At 40.9% G+C, this 18163-nt stretch overlaps 1 protein-coding gene across 2 annotated transcripts; it reads right to left on the bottom strand.

Annotated features, from left to right (window-relative positions):
* Positions 1–1842: 1842 nt before the first annotated feature.
* Positions 1843–15351, bottom strand: RCN2 (reticulocalbin 2). Of its 2 annotated transcripts, none has more exons than XM_082488791.1 (7): positions 15237–15351; positions 15060–15165; positions 12092–12288; positions 9489–9590; positions 8176–8272; positions 5816–5958; positions 1843–2647 (listed from the first exon to the last, which is right to left on the bottom strand). In XM_082488791.1, exons 1-7 carry the CDS (start codon positions 15333–15335, stop codon positions 2495–2497), a joined length of 897 nt encoding a protein of 298 aa, XP_082344917.1. In that variant the 5' UTR covers positions 15336–15351; the 3' UTR covers positions 1843–2494. The 2 variants fall into 2 exon arrangements, with proteins under 2 accessions (XP_082344917.1, XP_082344916.1); XM_082488790.1 differs by having other exon boundaries at positions 9489–9602.
* Between the last annotated feature and the right edge of the window lie 2812 nt (positions 15352–18163).

An 18163-nucleotide genomic window follows, 5' to 3' on the forward strand; every position in this document is an offset into this window, starting at 1 on the left:
AGACTCTTTTTTTAAATCAGATCCCACTACCACCATGGCAATACTTGCACTCACATTCCCAGGAACTGAAATAAACAAATATGGGTAGAAAAAAACCCCAACCACTAAAATTGAAAAAGCGTTTTGAATTTCTATGACTATGATATCTAAAAAAATACAGTAAAGTAGATGCAGTTTTGTTCTGAATCAAAATTGCTATCTTTTCAATGGTGATGCTTCAGCACTTATGTCAAAAGTAATTTCCTGTTTGTTCTGAGAATAATTAAGAGGTGGTATATTGGGAAAAAAAACAAGGCAGAACTAGTTGCTTTTACTCAATAAAAGAGAGCTGGGAGGAAGGAAAACATTAGTCGAGAAGAACGTTGCAGGAGCATTGCAGGAGTTGGTTATCTAGGAATTAACAACCCTGATACAGTCCACACTCTGTTGTGCGAGGCTTTGTCATTGTTTAGAACGCTCAGCTAATTTCTGTGACTTTCTAGGAGATAAAAAGCAAATATGTGTACTTTCCTAAATTGAATCTGTCGTGCTATTAACCTTTCAGACTATTTCAAATAATCACATAATGGGACAGTACTTACTTTTACGAATGGTAATTGTGGAGCTTTCAACCAAAGTTAACTTTCAGAGGTTATTACTACAAATATTACGTAATGCCTTGATGCTTTAGAGCTCCCTGCATCCCAAATAAAAAAAAACAACCCAAACCACAACTGCTTTTGCAAACTCGTCCACAAAATGCCAAATGCACACTTGGCTTTTTTTCAACCTTCTCTAGCACCAGGATGAGATGACGTGTCTGTGGTGTATAAAAGCTAAGACTGTTGCCACTGTATGTTACTGTGGTATGACCCTGGCTGGACGCCCCGTGCCCACCAAAGCTGCTTGAACACTCCCCTCCTCAGCTGGACAGGGGAAGAGAAAAAGGCTCATGGGTGGAGATAAGGACAGGGACATCACAGCAATTACCATCATGGGCAAATCACTTGACTTGGGGAAAACTAATTTAATTTATTACCAATCAAGTCAAGAGTAGGGTAATGAGGAAAAAAACCCCAAATCTTAAAACACCTTCCCGCTACCCCTCCCTTCTTCCCAGGCTCAACTTCGCTCCCAATTTTCTCTACCTCCTCCCTGAGCGGCGCAGGGGGACGGGGAATGGGGGTTGTGGTCAGTCCATCACATGTTGTCTCTCCCGCTCCTTCCTCCTCAGGGAGACAGTTCTCCACAAACTTCTCCAATGTGAGTCCTTCCCACAGGCTGCAGTTCTTCAGGAACTGCTTCAGCGTGGGGCCCTTCCATAGGGTACAGTCCTTCAGGATCAAGACAGGAACAGGAACAGGTGAATATCTGCTCCACTGTGGACCTCCACAGGCCGAAGGGCACAGCCTGCCTCACCATGGTCTTCACCATGGACTGCAGGGCAATCTCTGCTCTGGTACCTGGAGCATCTCCTCCCCCTCCTTCTTCACTGACCTGGCTGTCTGCAGAGCTGTTGCTCTCACATATTCTCACTCTTCTCTTCTGGTTGCAGCCGCACAGGTTTGGGTTTTTTTTTTTCCCCCTTCTTAAATATGTTGTCCCAGAGGCGCTACCACTGTCACTGATGGACTCAGCGTTGGCCAGCAACGGGTCCATCTCGGAGCCAAGTGGCACTGGCTCTGTTAGGCATGGGGGAAGCTTCTAGCAGCTTCTCACAGAAGCTACCTGTAGCATCCCCCACCACCAAACCCTTGCCACGCAAACCTAGTACAATTCTGTACGTTGTGTACATTGTTCATATTTCAAGGAGTTGCTATGGGTGACCCACAGTAAGTAATAAATGGACAAAAGACTGAAACACAGAGTATTTTAAGTTTTAATCCAACAAATGAAGAGGGTCTTAACACTGTAAAATACCATTGTATTGCTAATGCTGTAGAATTGTACATTAAAAACAATTATTGTCTATAGAAGTAAAAATAGCAAGTTTTATGATACAATAAAACACAGTATAGAAACCGTTTAAAATGAAGTAGAAACCTCTTAAACAATTGAGGCATTAATCTAAATGTTTCTCCAAACGTATTAAATAAAACACAGTTAATACGGACTCTAAACATCCCCCCACCTTCCCCACTCCCCACCCCAATTAAACTGATTAGAAAAAATAGTAGTCTCTCAGTTACTGTTTTGCATTCTTTCAGAATCATTTAGATTCTGTTTTCTTCAAGTACAGTAGAACAACTCTTCACAAATACCGTACTACCCCTGAAGTAATTTATTTCCCAACGCTATATAATTTTGGAAGTTACGTATTTAAGATTAATTTTGAAGGCTAGAAGAGGCCCAAGGAAGCCTGCAGGAGGGCAATTAAATTTTGAATGCAAATTATTTACACAAACATTAGTGTACTGTAATTACAGCATAAAACTTGCAACATAGCTGATGGGTGCTTTTAACAAAACATCCAAATGAAAGAAAGGGAAGAAAAACAGATTACAAAATAAATAATCTAAAGTTCTTCATGGTAGAAACGTTCATCGTGAAGCTGCCTACCATAATCCGTTGCTTCACTGTTAAGAAACAAATCCTGGTTCTTAAGAATTTCTGCTTCAGAAAGCTTTTTATCATCATTCAAATCCATTTCTTCAATAAGGTGAAGAGCCTTTAAAATAAATGGAACACCATGTGCACGGTTAATAGATATAAGCACTTATAAATAACACTTCTGGAATGGCTTTGTCAAAGTCCTGCCACAACACCATTATTTGTAACAAGCTAGACAAGATTATACATTCAGAACAGAGCCTTTCTTTCCTCAGTTTGTTTCCCTTTGCCTCTTCTATTTGGTGGCGAAATCATAATATCAAATTTCTACCCTCGCTATCAATTCTAAAGCAACAAATCAGTGTCAAACCCTTACTTGGAGGGTGGAAGACAGTACTAAAACAGCAGAGATTAATCATCTTCCTGGAAGCTCCCGTAGTCCTTGAGATCCACGGGCGAGTGCAGTACATGTCTTTAGTGTACGATCTGCAGAAAACGCAAGCTCAGCACGTCCGCTAGACACCCTGTGTTTTCAGAGGGCCCCTCTGGACATTCAGCCACTGAATGACAGCTGCAATAGTGAGTCCTTGATGTGTGGGACCTCAGCTAGGATTTGAGCCAATACAGCCTTCAAGTTGGGCATCCTCTTTCAGAAGTGTGCACCAGTCCTCTCAGTCACTTACTCACCCTGTCTGACAAGATAAGCATCGTTTACAGCTCGCAGGTTAAGCTGTAGGCACTCTTGCTTTCAACTCTGGAGGTGTCTACTGCACTAAGCCACTTCTTATTTCCTGAACCTGTGGAGACTCACTTTTCCATCACACGTGCATATTAAAAAAAAAAAAAAGCAAGCAAGCAGGGATAGAGATTTGCAGCTAGACATTCAGCATGCATTTATGATTTGCAAAAAATGCTCCATGGCTATAATTAATGATTAAAATCTAACTGGAAAGTATTCAAGGTCCACTGTGAAAAAGGGTTTTCTACCTCCAACAGTGGACCAGATAAGCCATCTCTGCATAGGAACTTCAACTTTGAGTGGTAATTCATACAAGTATCTAAAGGGTGGGTTGAAGAAGGATGGAGCCAGGCTCTTTTCATTGGTTCCAAGTGACAGGACGAGGGGCAATGGGCACAAGTTAGAACACAGGAAGTTCCATTCAAATACACGGAAACAGTTCTTTACGGTGAGGGTGCCAGAGCACTGGAACAGGCTGCCCAGGGAGGCTGTGGAGTCCCCTTCCCTGGAGATTTTCAAGACCTGCCTGGATGCAGTCCTGAGTAATGTGCTCTGGGCAATCCTGCTTTAGCAGGAGAGTTGGACTAGATGATCTCTAGAGGTCCCTTCCAACTCTGATAATTCTGTGATTCTGTGATTCTGTGATTCATGTTTTGCCTAATTTCCTGAAAGCAAAAGCTTGCTTTTCTGAAAAAACTTTAAAATACTAAATCATGACAATGTGAAATGGAACTGTGAGCTAACACAATTCTCAGATTTTTGCTTATTTGTGTACTATAAAAGGAGGGAAGTTCAGCAGTAAAATAAAAAAGCAGATTATTTTAGTTGCAGCTTATTCACAAGTTTTACATAGCTCAAAGCCCACAGACTGGTACAGCAGCTCTACTGCACTCGTTATTTCTGAGAAACGGAGTCCTAGTATTGCATGGGTTTTGGTTTGATTTGCTAAACACCTACAAATACAGTGATCTAGAGAATCCTTCTGTTCCTACTTTTTCTGATCGGTTTGGCTTAATATAATTGCGTAGTGACTTTTTTTTAGATAAAATATTACTTACATTTAAGCTGACTACATCACCAAAAAGCACCGAAGAAAATAAGAGGGACTAATATCAGCCAAGCAGATTGTAAAAGCACTTTGCGTGGCAAAAGCTAAAAGATTATTCAGACAAACATCTTGGTAAACATGTATCAATTCCTGGAGATGGAATGTATAGTAATTTTTCTGTTTTGATGTTATTTAGCTACCAGGTTTCTCAAGTCATTTTGCAATGCCAAAATGAAACTGCAACATTTAGCTTTAAAACAGCAGCTGATGACTTAAGTCAATCTCTTTAGGACTGATGACTTTGCTAAGCCCTTATATTGACTGAAGAAAAAAAATAACACATCAGAGAAACAAATAAAAAACCCGATTTCTTGCAGAGCTGAGCTACTACTTCAGCATGGCTTTGCTGTAAGCTAAAATTTGAATGAATAGCAAAGAACTGCTAAAAAAACCCCACCCAACCAAGTGAACCAACACAGGTACGAATAGACTCAACACCACACAGAATTCACGTCAGTCAGAACAGTGCTGTTTCTGTGAAATAAGGACCAACCACCCTCAAGAGTCAGGTGTTAAAAAAAGCCTGCGTGAAGCCCTTACAGATCCACATTTACAAAAATACTACTAGAGCAATTTAGCAGCTTAGCCGCCTACAAAGTCAGATACGTGAGCACCCAGCACTGCGTGCTACCCACACTGCTTTTTCTGTCACCAAAAGAGCTGAAAAAGGAAGAGGTGGGACCTCAGCGATGGGTTGGTCCAACCGGGCTGTGCTGTTTGACACAGAGCATCTCCTGTCTTTACCAGGAGTTACGGAGGCATGGGAAGACCTGTTGTTCCTGCCGTTCTGAACACCAAAATCCTCCAGTGCAAAGGAAAGAGACTTGGACGAATTAAGATAAAAAGTTACTAGTGGAAAGGCAGAAATCCCCTCTACGCCACTTAAACCTATTATGGCATTCTACCCCTGATTTTATTCATCATCACCAAAGTTTGCATTACAGCATCTTGAATCATAGAATACATCCATTTTCTTGTGCTTATGAAAAGACAAGTTTTCAGTTCTAGAAATTATGGTGATTTATCCAGTTAGAAGAACCATGATCAATTTTTATTTTCAAAATTATGCTGTCAGTATGTAACAGCTTCTTTTAGTAGTGTATCTCATTAGATTTACCTACGATAACTGAAAAATAACTGATTAAAATACTCTACCCTTAAGTTACACCAGATAAGCTCTTTAAACATGTGGAAAAGCACTGTGTCAATTTACAAACGCTCATATGATTATAAGAACTTCAAATTTGCCTAGTGCAGTTAAAGGACCCACATTCCTTGTCAAACTGAAAAAAAAGGTTAAAAATGTATGCAAAGATCTGTAATGCATTCTTTTTCAACTCCTAAGACATGACAAATCCGAATGAATCTATCATTTTGTTGTGATACCTTCAAAATTCTACTGCATTAATTAAAATCTAAACAGCAGTGAAAACACATACCTCCTCTTGTGCAATACCCTGATTATTAGGTACTATCCAAGACAACAGCTCCTGAGGGTTGAGTTTGCCATCATTATCCTTGTCGTAGTCATTCACAAACCGATCCTTCTCAACAAGTATCCATTCTGGATCTTCCCTTGCAGCTAGTAAGACACATTTGTCAAGTTTAAAGCCACTCTTTAACTTAAAGCAGATGTTTTCACCTTTTCTCCTAAGCAAATTCACTTAATCTCATAAAATATACCATAAAAGTGATTTGAGTAAACAAAGACATGCCTTACAGACCAGTCCCGATAGATTAAATGAATGCATCTGTCTACGTATGAAAAAAATACTTCTATAGATTAAAACCGAATTTAAAGCTAAGGTAATATGATTAAGATTGTAAATTTACAGTTGAACTAAGCGGACATTAAAGTCAAGGGTTACCATCAACTGAACTGTTTATTTTAATGTCTCCACAATTACCCGAATTGACAGTGGCAAAAGCAAACTTTACATAGAACGTGCTGCCGGTTTCCTGCTTACTGGGACAGCTGACATTATCAGTAGGAAAAAGTTGAAGTGGATGACAGAGATATCTTACATTTACCCTGCCTGAGTTAAGCTCACTGTCCCCAATTAACGCCTAGCAATCGTGTTGCAGATGCCGTGTTGAGCATCACATGACAGCAATAGGAGCAACACCAGAGGCCTCAGACGTCGGCCATCTCAGCATGTAACGGGCAGCGGAAAGCAGGGAAAAGCTTTAAATCAACAAGTGTCCCAGAAAGTAGGTAGATAGCTAGTGTTTTGCAGTATATGGGATTATTTATTTGTTTATTTGCATACTTGATTTTTACTTACCCTATGCACTGGCATTGCATCCTGCAACCTAGCCAGCGACCTTAAACTTGTCTCTAACTCTTCACGAAATTTAGAAGCAGTTCATCAAACTGATACACATTGTAGACAAGCAGGAACACATATTATGACTCCCTAAACCTTACGGAAGTCAAAAGTAGTTGGCATCACAAGCAGATAAATAATAGTTTTAAAATAATTAGGTTTCTATTATAAAGGAACAGAGTGAAGTCTCTCTCCTTCCTTTCTAACATCTAGTTTACAAGTAAATTATCCCTTAATGTCACAATTCACCACACGCTGTTGCCCAAAACCACAAGACAATTATGAAACCAGACCCACCAGAAGTTTATTGGTTGTTTTAAAGTGTGCTGCAGGAACACTGTGTGCAGAAGTGATGGCCATTTGGAGAAAAACTGAGGTAGTTTCTACAATTATAGCTGATTCTGAATTCTTCCTAAAAAGTTGTAATGACAAAGCTCTTCTCTGTTACTGCAATGACCCTACCAACAATTTCACTCCTTCCCAACAACTTCGGATAGACTGGCCTGGAAAAGCTTTTTTCAAGTCAGAGCAGGAAAACGATAAAGAACGCTGTACTTGCATCAGAGATCTATTGTTTTTACTGGCTCTGGCAAACAAAGATGGTTATAAAAGGTGAAATTCCAGGTGGTTGATTGGAGTGAAGAAAAACTTACTATTCCTCTATTTTTCCACATCTGGATGTGGCTTAAAGATTTTCCCCAGTGAGACTGCTACTACACACTTAAGAATTAGCACTCCTTAGGACCAAGCAGACTTTCCACGTGCCTCAAGCTACTGGTCTGTTTGGAACTGGAGGAGTTATTTGCCCTATCATGTAGCAAATCACATGCAGTGTATAAAATATTTATCTATTAGCAACATAGCTAGAGAAAAGTATTGATAAACACCAGGTGAGTGTCTTTTTTCTTGTTAAAGAGGGAAGAGGGCAAGTTTAAGGAAGGGCAAGAGTAGAGAAAAAACCAAGACGTGAGAGCAGATAGGGTTTTGAAGTCTGGTACAGTGAATGGCTCCTTACGCCTCCTCTCCACCTCTCTTAGGACTCACACAGCTTCGATCCATCTAAAGCAAGGCTGACAGCTGCCGCCTTAAGCTGATAAAGACCAGGCAAGTTTAATCTTACATTCATGCTGGCTGGTTTCGCAGATGTGTTCAGTTAGCAAAACTGCATCTTATTTCAGCTGCGTACCCAGTGATGAGGAATATGCTTCAGCCTTTAGGAAAACAAGTAACTTGCAAGGAAACAGTGGAGTGGGCTGCACGCAAACTACTGCCAAATACATACAGGGCAGACTGAAATAATGACCTACTATGCCCAGTACCAGGAAACCGAATTATTCTAAGAAACAAGACCATGCCACTCAGAACCTGTAGGTGGAGGTGTAAAAAGCTGAAAATAAATGTGCATACAATTCACCCCATTGCAAAAGCTTTTGTGCCATTCCTTCTTTCATGCCCCAGCCCTTTTTCCTTACTTGGGTCTCTTCTGTAATCACCAAGGAATTCTTCCAGGCTAACAAATCCATCACCATCCTTATCATGTTCTTCTAAAGCCTCTTGAATGACAAAGTCCTTTTGCATACATACAAAAAGCAAAATATCAATTTGTGAAAAATTAGCAACTTGCAATCAAGAGAAACAGCAATGAATCATTTTAGAGCAATAAGGTATTCTTTAAAGACGCGCTCATTTCAAATCTGCTTTCCTGTTTTAGGCAGACTAGTGCAGTAATTGGTTCCTGTCTAACAAAACAGATCTGTTCTTAAGTGTTTAGGATGTCAGGTTTTATGAAAACCAAATCTGAAAGGTAACTCCTTCAACATAATTCAAAACTACACAAGTGGCTGAGAAACATGAATTCGATCAAAGCTACTGTCATCTCATTTCACTTTTCTTTTTTCATGTGATGCATTCACCAATTTGCATTTTTGCAATTTTATGAAATTGTTAGGAAAATGGATTGGTCTTTTTGGTCCTGTGTTTCCCAGTGAAGCCAGTGTGCCAGTTCTTGTAGTTCTGTCTTTTCTTGCTTGTTCACAATCAACAGTTGTGTCAACACAAACAGAGGCTCTGTTTGCATGGCGCTCCTCCTGGCAGTTGGCTCTGCAGCATCAGACGGCCAAAACTGAAGGCTCTATTGCAGAAAAGCACCAGTGTACTTTTAACTGGGGTCAACTGTCGGTACTAAGCTGGAATGACACCAACAGTCACAGCAGTGATGAGACAGATGGCCAACGATAAGGTGCTCCTGGCTGAAATAACAATTCCCCAAACTCTGACCATAGTACAGTCAATATTAAAGCTTCAGACAGGCTCAAATGCTCTTTTTTGGCCAGAAGAGTGACTACTGTGTCCCTTTAAGCAAAGTGAGAGTAACCGGCACTTGACCTTTTCCTGCGCAATGAAATCTTGCCTCTAAGTCCCCCTAACTAGAGCTGAACTCTGAACTGGGCATGAAACTCCCTCAAGCTAAAATCTCACTGATGTATTTCCAACCTAACAGAGCATAGAGATAGTTATGTCAGTCCAATCCCAAAAGTTTGGGACAGTTGTGCAATACTGATTCTTGAAACAGATCTCACAGAAAAGTACTGAACTACTGCTCCAGCTCCTGAACTCCAGCACGGGGTGCACAATACAGCATCTGATTTTTAATTTGGTCTGTAAAAGCAACACACATAACTGCTCAAAAGCGCACGCTTCCTGTAGCACTGGGGCTAAGCACGTGCGTTAAAAGATGTTGCATCTATATACACAGGCTGATAAAGATATCCTCCCGAAGTCTTACCGTCATATACTCCACTTCTTCCGGATGTTCAAAAGCAACAAATTCATCCACATTTAGATCAGGAACATCATCTCTATTAGCTTTCTCAAAACGCTTTTTCTCCTTTAAATGAAGCTTAGAAAATAGATTTAGTTAGAGCACTTAATGAAAAGGAAAAACAACATTATAGTAGCTGGCCGTAAGCTCATTAGAATGTTAATTGTTTCACTTTACCTACTCATACTATACTGATGTTATATTTTCACTAAAAAGAGCTCATCCAGAGCAATGAGAACAGCACTTTTAATAGAGGTAGTTTTATTCTAAGAATCGCGTAAAAACTCCCTTTTTTTCAATTTTAGGAGCCATCTAAAACACACTCTTAGCCAAGGCTTCAAAACAACAAAAGGGAGATAACGAAAAGACCAAGAATTCTTGTCTTTATACGTGTTTCCTCTTCTAAAAGTCATCAATTCCCAAACTAACCTAGTGGAGTACAATGATTATAATTAATGGAAGCCATTGCAAATTCCAAAATTAATACTTTCAGGACATTTAACCTTCTGGATCCATAGCTCATTTATATCAAGGGCTGTTTGTAGTTCAAAGAAGGTCCTGAAAGATCATATATGTCTTTTCTGAAGCCATTTTAAGAGCTGAAAGATTAGACAGATTCCTTTAATACAAGACTGGTATCCATTACACCTAAACATATTTCAAAGCAAATTCACTTCTCTAACATGTATAAAGTATAAATGTTAGCATGCCTTTTAAAAATAAAGAATATCCACAATAAGCAGGCAAGTTCTTATTTCTGAATGTCTTGCACTTGCTTCTGGATTCCAAACGTGCAAAAAATGTTATATTTTTTTGTTTCATTTCGTACAGTATTTTTAGACAAAATAAAGACCCGCACCATCGATAACTGATCTCTATTCAAACTGCATGTGATGGGAGCTATAAAAACTTAGTAATCCCGTGATTAAGTGTGTTGTGCTATCGGTGTGACTATGATCTGGAAAAGGGTGTGGGCAGCAAACCAGGGATCATAAATACTTTAAAAATAACTGCTTGAAAACATACTTCTTAATTTATATCCTATTTATTGGCACTTCTCTCAAAATTAGGCTAGCCTGATTAACACAGAGCATAACATGTAACAAATAAAGTATAATTATAAGATCTTAACTGGTCTAAAAAATAAGTAAATGTACTTTTAAAGAGAAGCTGACCGTAGCTGGGAGTTTAAACGGGAAGGCAATTCAGAAGAGGACTGAGTACAGAAAGTACTAGACTGCAACGTGAACTATTGAGGGAAAAGTCTATTTGTCAGTGGTTTTTTGAGAAGTGATGAACAAGGCTGCCACCTTCTGGTAAATTCGTATGTTTACTTGATGTCACTTCTAAATCAATACCACAGTCTAACTCTTCCACATTGATTAGAGCGGGATCACCAATTTCTGTAAGTAAGAAAAATGCTGAAGAGAGCTGACACGTGATGCCTGTACAATGCTGCTAATTTTGTTTCTTACAACATACGACGAAGAAGTCAGCAAGCAGGAAAACCTAGCAGGCAGTCAAAGTACAGCATAAATAAGTGAGTAGTTCTAGCTCAGCATGTGTATCTATGATGGCAATATTTCAAACATGGGATCAATATTTGGACTGGTAGTTCCACTTAAAGTCTTGTTTTATTTAAAAGCTATGTAATTATTCAGTTAAGTGACTTCCGAAGCTTTACAGTTTTCAGTGTGTAAAATCCCTCTGCCAACATCCTATTATTATCTACTACTACTTTACTAAAAGCAGTCAAAGCAATCCTCACAGAAAAAAAACCCTCAGGCCAGGGCAGTCTAAAAAACTACTTATTCTCTTTTTGGGAAATATTTACATGTACTTATAAATGCGTAACTTGAAAGGAAACAAGTTTTGCTATGTGGTGATTCTCGGTGAACCTTCCCTCCCTGCCTCTCTTGCCTCTTTCCTTTCCGCTCTTAAGTATCTGCTTTCATATATGTGATTAATCCATAACTTCTGTTGTTTATAGATCCAGTTTTAGCTATCAGAGTTGCATTTTGAATGCTAAAAATGTCTAAATTGCTATTGCTTTCTCTGTGGGTCTGTAACGGACAGAAAATGTTAAAGCAGGCAATATTGATACCCGACACTGAGAAATAACTGAAGAAGTGGACAGAACAGTGCAATAAAGGGGGTCAAAGAGCACAAGGGTTTCCTTTACCTCCAACACCATTGGTACTGGCCCCTGCTGAAGGCAGGACACTGGTTAGGCTACAGACCTAATCTAAGAGATTGCCATGTTGTTTTACGACCTTTGTCTTAGAACAAGAGACTGTGCTCTGCAATAAGACTGTCAATAGACTTACACTGCGCTCAGCGAGCAAAATATACTCAGGAGGTACGATTTCATTCTGTCTTTGTTTTGATGCTCGCAGCTTTAATACGCCATTACTTTCCTTTAATTACTCCCCTATCTCAGACAGATGAAAAGTGTTAAACTATGTGCCAGCTGCTAGAGTTTCTCTACCCATCTTCTTCTGTCACAATAAACAAACACTGCTGCCTTTTGCCAACAGCTTACAGAAACTGATGCTGAAACATTTTACCTGTCGAAATGATTCTTCTTCTTGATCCTCCAGGACAGTGTTCTCATCAAAATCAATTACACGATCATACATTTGCATATTATACTCCTTCCAAGACACTAATCCATCACCATCTTTGTCATAGTCATTGAAGTGTTGCTTAGCTTCTTGTGTAACGTAATGTTTAAAAGACTGCTGTATCCAGGAACTCAGCTCATCTGTGAAAATCATTAAAAAAATAATAAAATCAAAAAAATTAGAATCATCTGCACGATAAAAACTGTAAAGATACCACAGATCCATTCAGTCTGGAATACACTATGCAATTCAGATGTAAGCATATAGGCAAGAAGTTAGTTAAAGCAAAACAACCTGTTTCCTCTATGCTATGGCTTTTTAAAATTTGACTGAATGACAGACCAGATCATAGCTACAGCCTTCAGTTTTTCTTTCGCAGTACCATTTCCCCACTGATACCCTTTAGGCTAGAGTTACACCGTTACTTTAATCTGCCTTAGATTGGTGATGCCAGAAAAAGTATGATGCGTCCCTCTCTGATACACATGGAAAGCGGTAGGAAAAAATGACTCCAGGTGGTGTTCATACAGCTGCATAGCTAACTGGATCAATAAAAACTTATCTTGCAAGAAGGAAGATTCTTAAGTTTTCAGCTGAGAAAGTACCCGTATTTAGCTCACTGGGACCTGAACAATGGAAGCAAGAAGGCTGCCCCTTTTGGTTGCTGCTGACATGTATGTCGGCTTGAAATGATTATGTGGCTGTGGCTTTTCAAATCTGAAGCCAACCAACACTGTACCGTCCTTTTTTTTTTTTTTTTCTTCAGAGCTTTATGAAAATCATGCTCAATAGTGTTTAGACAGACAACTCTAAATATAACTTTGAACCCCAAAAAACATGGTTCCCATCAGTTTTGGGTTTCTTTTGAAAAATCCACAAACTGAAATAAAACTAAATTCCTTGCCATCGCCTTAATTACCCAAAATAAAATATTAACAGATACTTTCCCCTTGCTTGGGGCTGAAATCAAGCCTTATTTATTTTGGAAATGCTTTTAAGCTACTTGTTTTTATAGGAACATGGCTAAAAGAAATAAAGCTTAATATACAGATGAATTCACCCAAATACATTAAAGTTAATTCAATTATAGAAGACTGGGAGAACATATTCTCTAAGTATCATCCACTTATTTTCAGATGCCCAGAAGGGGAAGACAGCTTCCTCTGCATTGCAAAATTACATAGCTAAATCAATTCAACTGAAATTCTGCTCTGAAGAGTCATGATGACTAACAAAAGAATCCTACAGAAATTACTACTTTGGTGTAGAGAAGTCTAACAGCATTTTTTAAATACTTAAGTATCTCATTCTATCCTTCTTGGCGGAAGCGTCAATACAACTTTACTAGGTTTACTTAAATATCTTCGAAAAGCAGCAAGAGATTTTTTTAAATATATTTTGAATACTGAACTTGTGTTACCAAAGGCATCAACTTTCCAACAGATTCTGTGAATTGATGTGGCGTGCATGCCACGTTTTGCAACCACCGAGGCTTGTGCACAAAACCAGCACTGCCTTACAAGAAACTGCAACATGATTTCTTAAAGATGGGCAACATATAATTTATAGCATGGTTTATTTCCCAGCATTTAAGGCACCAGGTGCAGGCATCTGAGCACACAATGTCCAGTGCCATTCATCACAAATACTTCACGCCCTGACATTAGAAAAGTTGTATTAATATATCTCACTGTTAACCTCCAAATGGAGGCGCCACTAACAAGGAAAAAACTTCTCAAAAAGTGTTTTGCAACACACTGAGAAATAACTGAGCTGAAAAAGCTTCGACACCGTAAGTTTCTTCGTGTGAAAAACACATTCCACTGTGAGTTTTCCTTTGGGAAGCGAGGGGAAGGCAAGTTTCCATTAGACTGAGAGCCAGATGCAATGTATACCATGAGGATGGAGCACGGGTGGAATTTCTACACTTTAAAATAGACCTCACAGCCTTCATGTTGTGAACTGCCTGTTGTTTATTACAGGGATTAGCCATCCCGCCAAAGTTATGTATTATCTCACCTGTACACAGTCCGAGGCAGGAATGCTGAAGTAAGCGTGCAGTTGATTAGTTTAGGTATATAAAGTGAAAGACATTCAAGAGATATAGTTGATCTTGTCTTTAAAACCAGATTTTGTCCTCTCACCTAGAAAGCTTCCTGCCTGTTTAATAGCATGTTAGTGAAGTATCACCGTTCTGGCGTTTGAACAAAGGTTCTACTTGCTCTGCGTATGCGCACAAGAGAGAGGCTTCTGATTTTTTGTCAAAATCACAGCAAAACAACAAAAATACATTTTTTGTAATGAGATTAAAAATTAAGAAGTGGCATGACGATGTACTGAAAGGGCGGGCCTGCATTTATAGTGGAGTTCACAAGTCCGACTGATAAAAACCCGTCTGGGAAGTGACATTTGATACTATATTGTGATGAAAAGATTGTATGATCCCTCAGCATCACTTAGTGCCACCGGGTATTGAAATGCGTATACATAGTGTTACGGCTGCAGTGTACTTTCTTGACCTCGTAAACTTGTTCTGCGAGTGCAGAAAGGGGGTTTCAAACGCAGAAACCCCCTCGATTCCAAGGGGTTCCAGACGCGCAAGGGGCAGAGCTCCCTTACCCACGCTAACTCGCCCCCGAGTGCTCCTGATGATGGCCCTCGCTTCTCTCACCCCGTCGAACGGGGAACCTCAGGCACCGGGACACCTCCACACGCAGCCCGTGGGTATTTCTGCCGCGCTGTGCAACGGGGGCCGTCACGATTCTCCACAGCGTGACATCCACCGGCTGTGTCACGGGGAGACCCCATCTTTTCCTCCTCCGAGCGCGGTGGGGCAGACGCGGGACAGGGACAAAGCCCGGTCCCCGCCCGGTTAAACACCCCCCGCCCTCCCCCCGCCGCCCGCCGTTACCCTTGGTGAGGAGGCCGTCCCCGTCCGAGTCGATCTTCTTCACGATGGCCCTCAGCCGGCGCTGCTGCTCTTCCGGGCTGAGCCGCGCGTACTCCTCCGCCTCCTCCTGCGGCACAGCGAACCCACCGTCAAACCCGCCGCCCCGCCGCCGCCCGCCGCCGCCCGCCCCGCTCCCACCTGTCCGCCCAGCAGCGCCTCCCGGTCGTAGTCGGCGCGGTGCTGTGCCCGCGCCGCGCCCAGCGCCGCCAGCGCCAGGCCCAGCGCCACCAGCCGCATCGCGCCCGCCGCGGAGGGGACCGGCGGGCAGGGGCGGGGAAAGGGGCGGCGGAGGGCGGGCCCGGCGGCGGCGGCGGAGGGGCGGCCCCGCGGCGGAGGGGCGGCCTCCGCGGCGGGGCCCTCGGGGTACCCCCCGGCCCTGCCGGGGAGCAGCCACAGCGGGACCGCACGGCCGCAACAACGCTTATCCGCCGCTCCTGCCCAGTCCTTTGCGCTGTATCGGTGGAAGAACCCAAATACTATCGCGACACACAGGGAACTTCCCAACTTTGAAGCGTCGGACGGACGTGATCGTGTCCAGAACTTCAGACGAGCATCAACGGGCCCTGGCGGGAGCGGAGATATCGGGAAACGGACAGTGTAAAAGTTTATAGCGAAAGGGAAGCGACGTTTCTCTTAGTTGGAGGACCCAAATCACAAAAAGCCCCTTCCACTACACAGTTAAAGGGGAGTAACGCTTTGTAAGAGTTAACAAGGTGGATCGCCACAAAGTCTCGTAACTGTTCAACACAGGCAATAGAAAAGAAAACTGTGAAACAAATTTAAGCCTCATTGACCACTCAGGCAAATGACAAACAGGTCGAGTACACGAGCAGGGGCCTCCCCAGGAGTACCGTTCCTAAGAGCTGTCACACAAAATCGGGATTGCTCTGATCCCGAGCCCACTCAGGTCAAATTAATCATCTTTACTAGATTAATTGAGATTTACTTAAGGCCACTGGTAGATTTGTTATTTCTCCTTTCAGTTACTTCTCCTTTCACTCCTCTTTTAAACAGAAAGAAGTGAGATTAACCTACCTGGCTTTCCCGAAATGCAATTGTTGCCAGGTTTAAGCAGAGCCCTCAATTAATGGAGGCTGTCTCCTGCGCTGCCCTGTCTCCTCCGCAGTGATAGCGACGTACTGCTCCCCAGTTAACCTCAAATTCTATTAACTGTGAAGAGCTACGACAGTTCATTTTGAAGATCCGAGAGTAAAATATTGCAATAAATCAGTAAATGTGTTACTGCAATTTCCTGCCCATATAAGAAATGTCTTTCTATTAAAAAATCTAATAGTGAGTTAGGTCTAATATCTTTTATTGGTTTAAATGTCAAATTTCCCATCAGTATTTATATAAATCATATATACAAAATGTGAATTAAGTCATACTACTTGCGGCATGTGTAGACAAAGCAAATCCTATAAGCAGTCAAAACAGAAATAAGATTTGATTGGTTTCTGAAATAGCGCTGAAGATGCTTTGTCTTCTTTGTGTCTAATGCATTACTAACACCCCAAAAAAACTCTTTGCTGCATACCGCAAGGGTTGACAAGTGTATCAGATTATACATTTCAGTGCCTGAACAACTGCAATAGCCCCCAAATAACAAATTCAATGCAGATGTGCGAAAACCAAGTTTATTAACAATATGTTCATATGGCAAGATGACTGAAGAGAGGAGGAGGAAATACAAATAACTGGAGTGATAAAGCAAGCAAACCCAGAAGTCATTATATCCTATACATCAGGAAAAAAGTCTGAAGCTCAGCAAGAGGGAAAGCATAGGAAATTGTATTCTTCTCTTGGTAGTTAGCCTGCGTCAAAATACAATCCAGACACTTCCAGCACACAGTTAATCAGTCGTATAATAAAATTCAAGATCATTCCGGTACGGATGCAGGGGGAAGGCGAATGAGAAGCTCTCATGTTCCCTCAATATATTTAACCAAGCATGTAGCAAATGCATCGCTATCGCAACTTGTAAGTAAAAAGAGAGCATCAGTGAAGCTATTTTTAAATCAGAATACCAGTCTTGCTATATGAAAAGTTTTTTATGTGCTGAACTTTCTGACTTTTCTGAAAAATCCCCCCTTCCCTCAAGCCATATTACATAGTCTTTCACAAATCTCTATGGAGCTGTTCTTTCAGTCACAAAGGAATTAATGTTAGAAGGTCATGTTCAACACATGACTATGAGGTCTGCAAATGTAAATCTGTTCTATTAAACTGTCGTCATGACAGCAGTTGTCCGGCAACACAAACAGCAGTTTCTTAACAGGTATTTTGAGCAAGTGAAGTTATCTGTCTGGTGTTTACTATAATTTTTTTACTTTTCTACATTTTAGTTTTATAAATCACTGCCCAACTTGAATAAGCCTTAGTTTTCTTTACTCTAATGCATGTTGTTTATAGACATTCAGAATAAGCGGATTTACAGTAGTTTTATTTAGATAGGCTTCCATTTTGACATATTCTCCTAATTGTTTGTGTCACATGTAAACATTTTAAGCTGCATATGAGACAGTTAAGTGCATCTAAGACCTGCATGCCATTATCCTTCCTTCTTCCATTATAAAGTTCTTGGATTTCTGGCATGTGGATTTAAGTAAGGGAGAAAAGTGAGCAACAACTTACTTATAATCAGGTTCAAATACCCTGTGTTTGGATTTCAAAATGGCAGTCTTTTGCTTTACTAGTATCCAAATACAACTTTCTGAGTGTTCTAATTAATTGTTTCATAACACCGTGCACAAAGTATGCTAAAGTATTTTAGACTCTGCAGACATTACAGACCTGGTTTTATACTTCTTTGCATTTAGTGCAGTTATTAATATCTGAGGAAATAGGTTATAAAATGACACTCTTCTCGCGTGGTATCTGATTTGGCATCAAAGCGGAATAGCAGGATTGATGCGGGGCCCAGTACCAGGGTGCTCAGCTCAGCCACAGACCACAGAGGCAGTTGTGGAAACTCAGACAACTGCCTGATAAATAATCAACGAGCTTGTTATCGAACAATGACAGTATAAGGGATTTGGATGGGACCTTCAGGGGCCACCTGGCTC

This window comes from Vanellus vanellus, assembly GCF_965231255.1.
Source record: "Vanellus vanellus genome assembly, chromosome: 11".
In the NCBI taxonomy this organism is placed as follows: Eukaryota; Metazoa; Chordata; class Aves; order Charadriiformes; family Charadriidae; genus Vanellus; species Vanellus vanellus.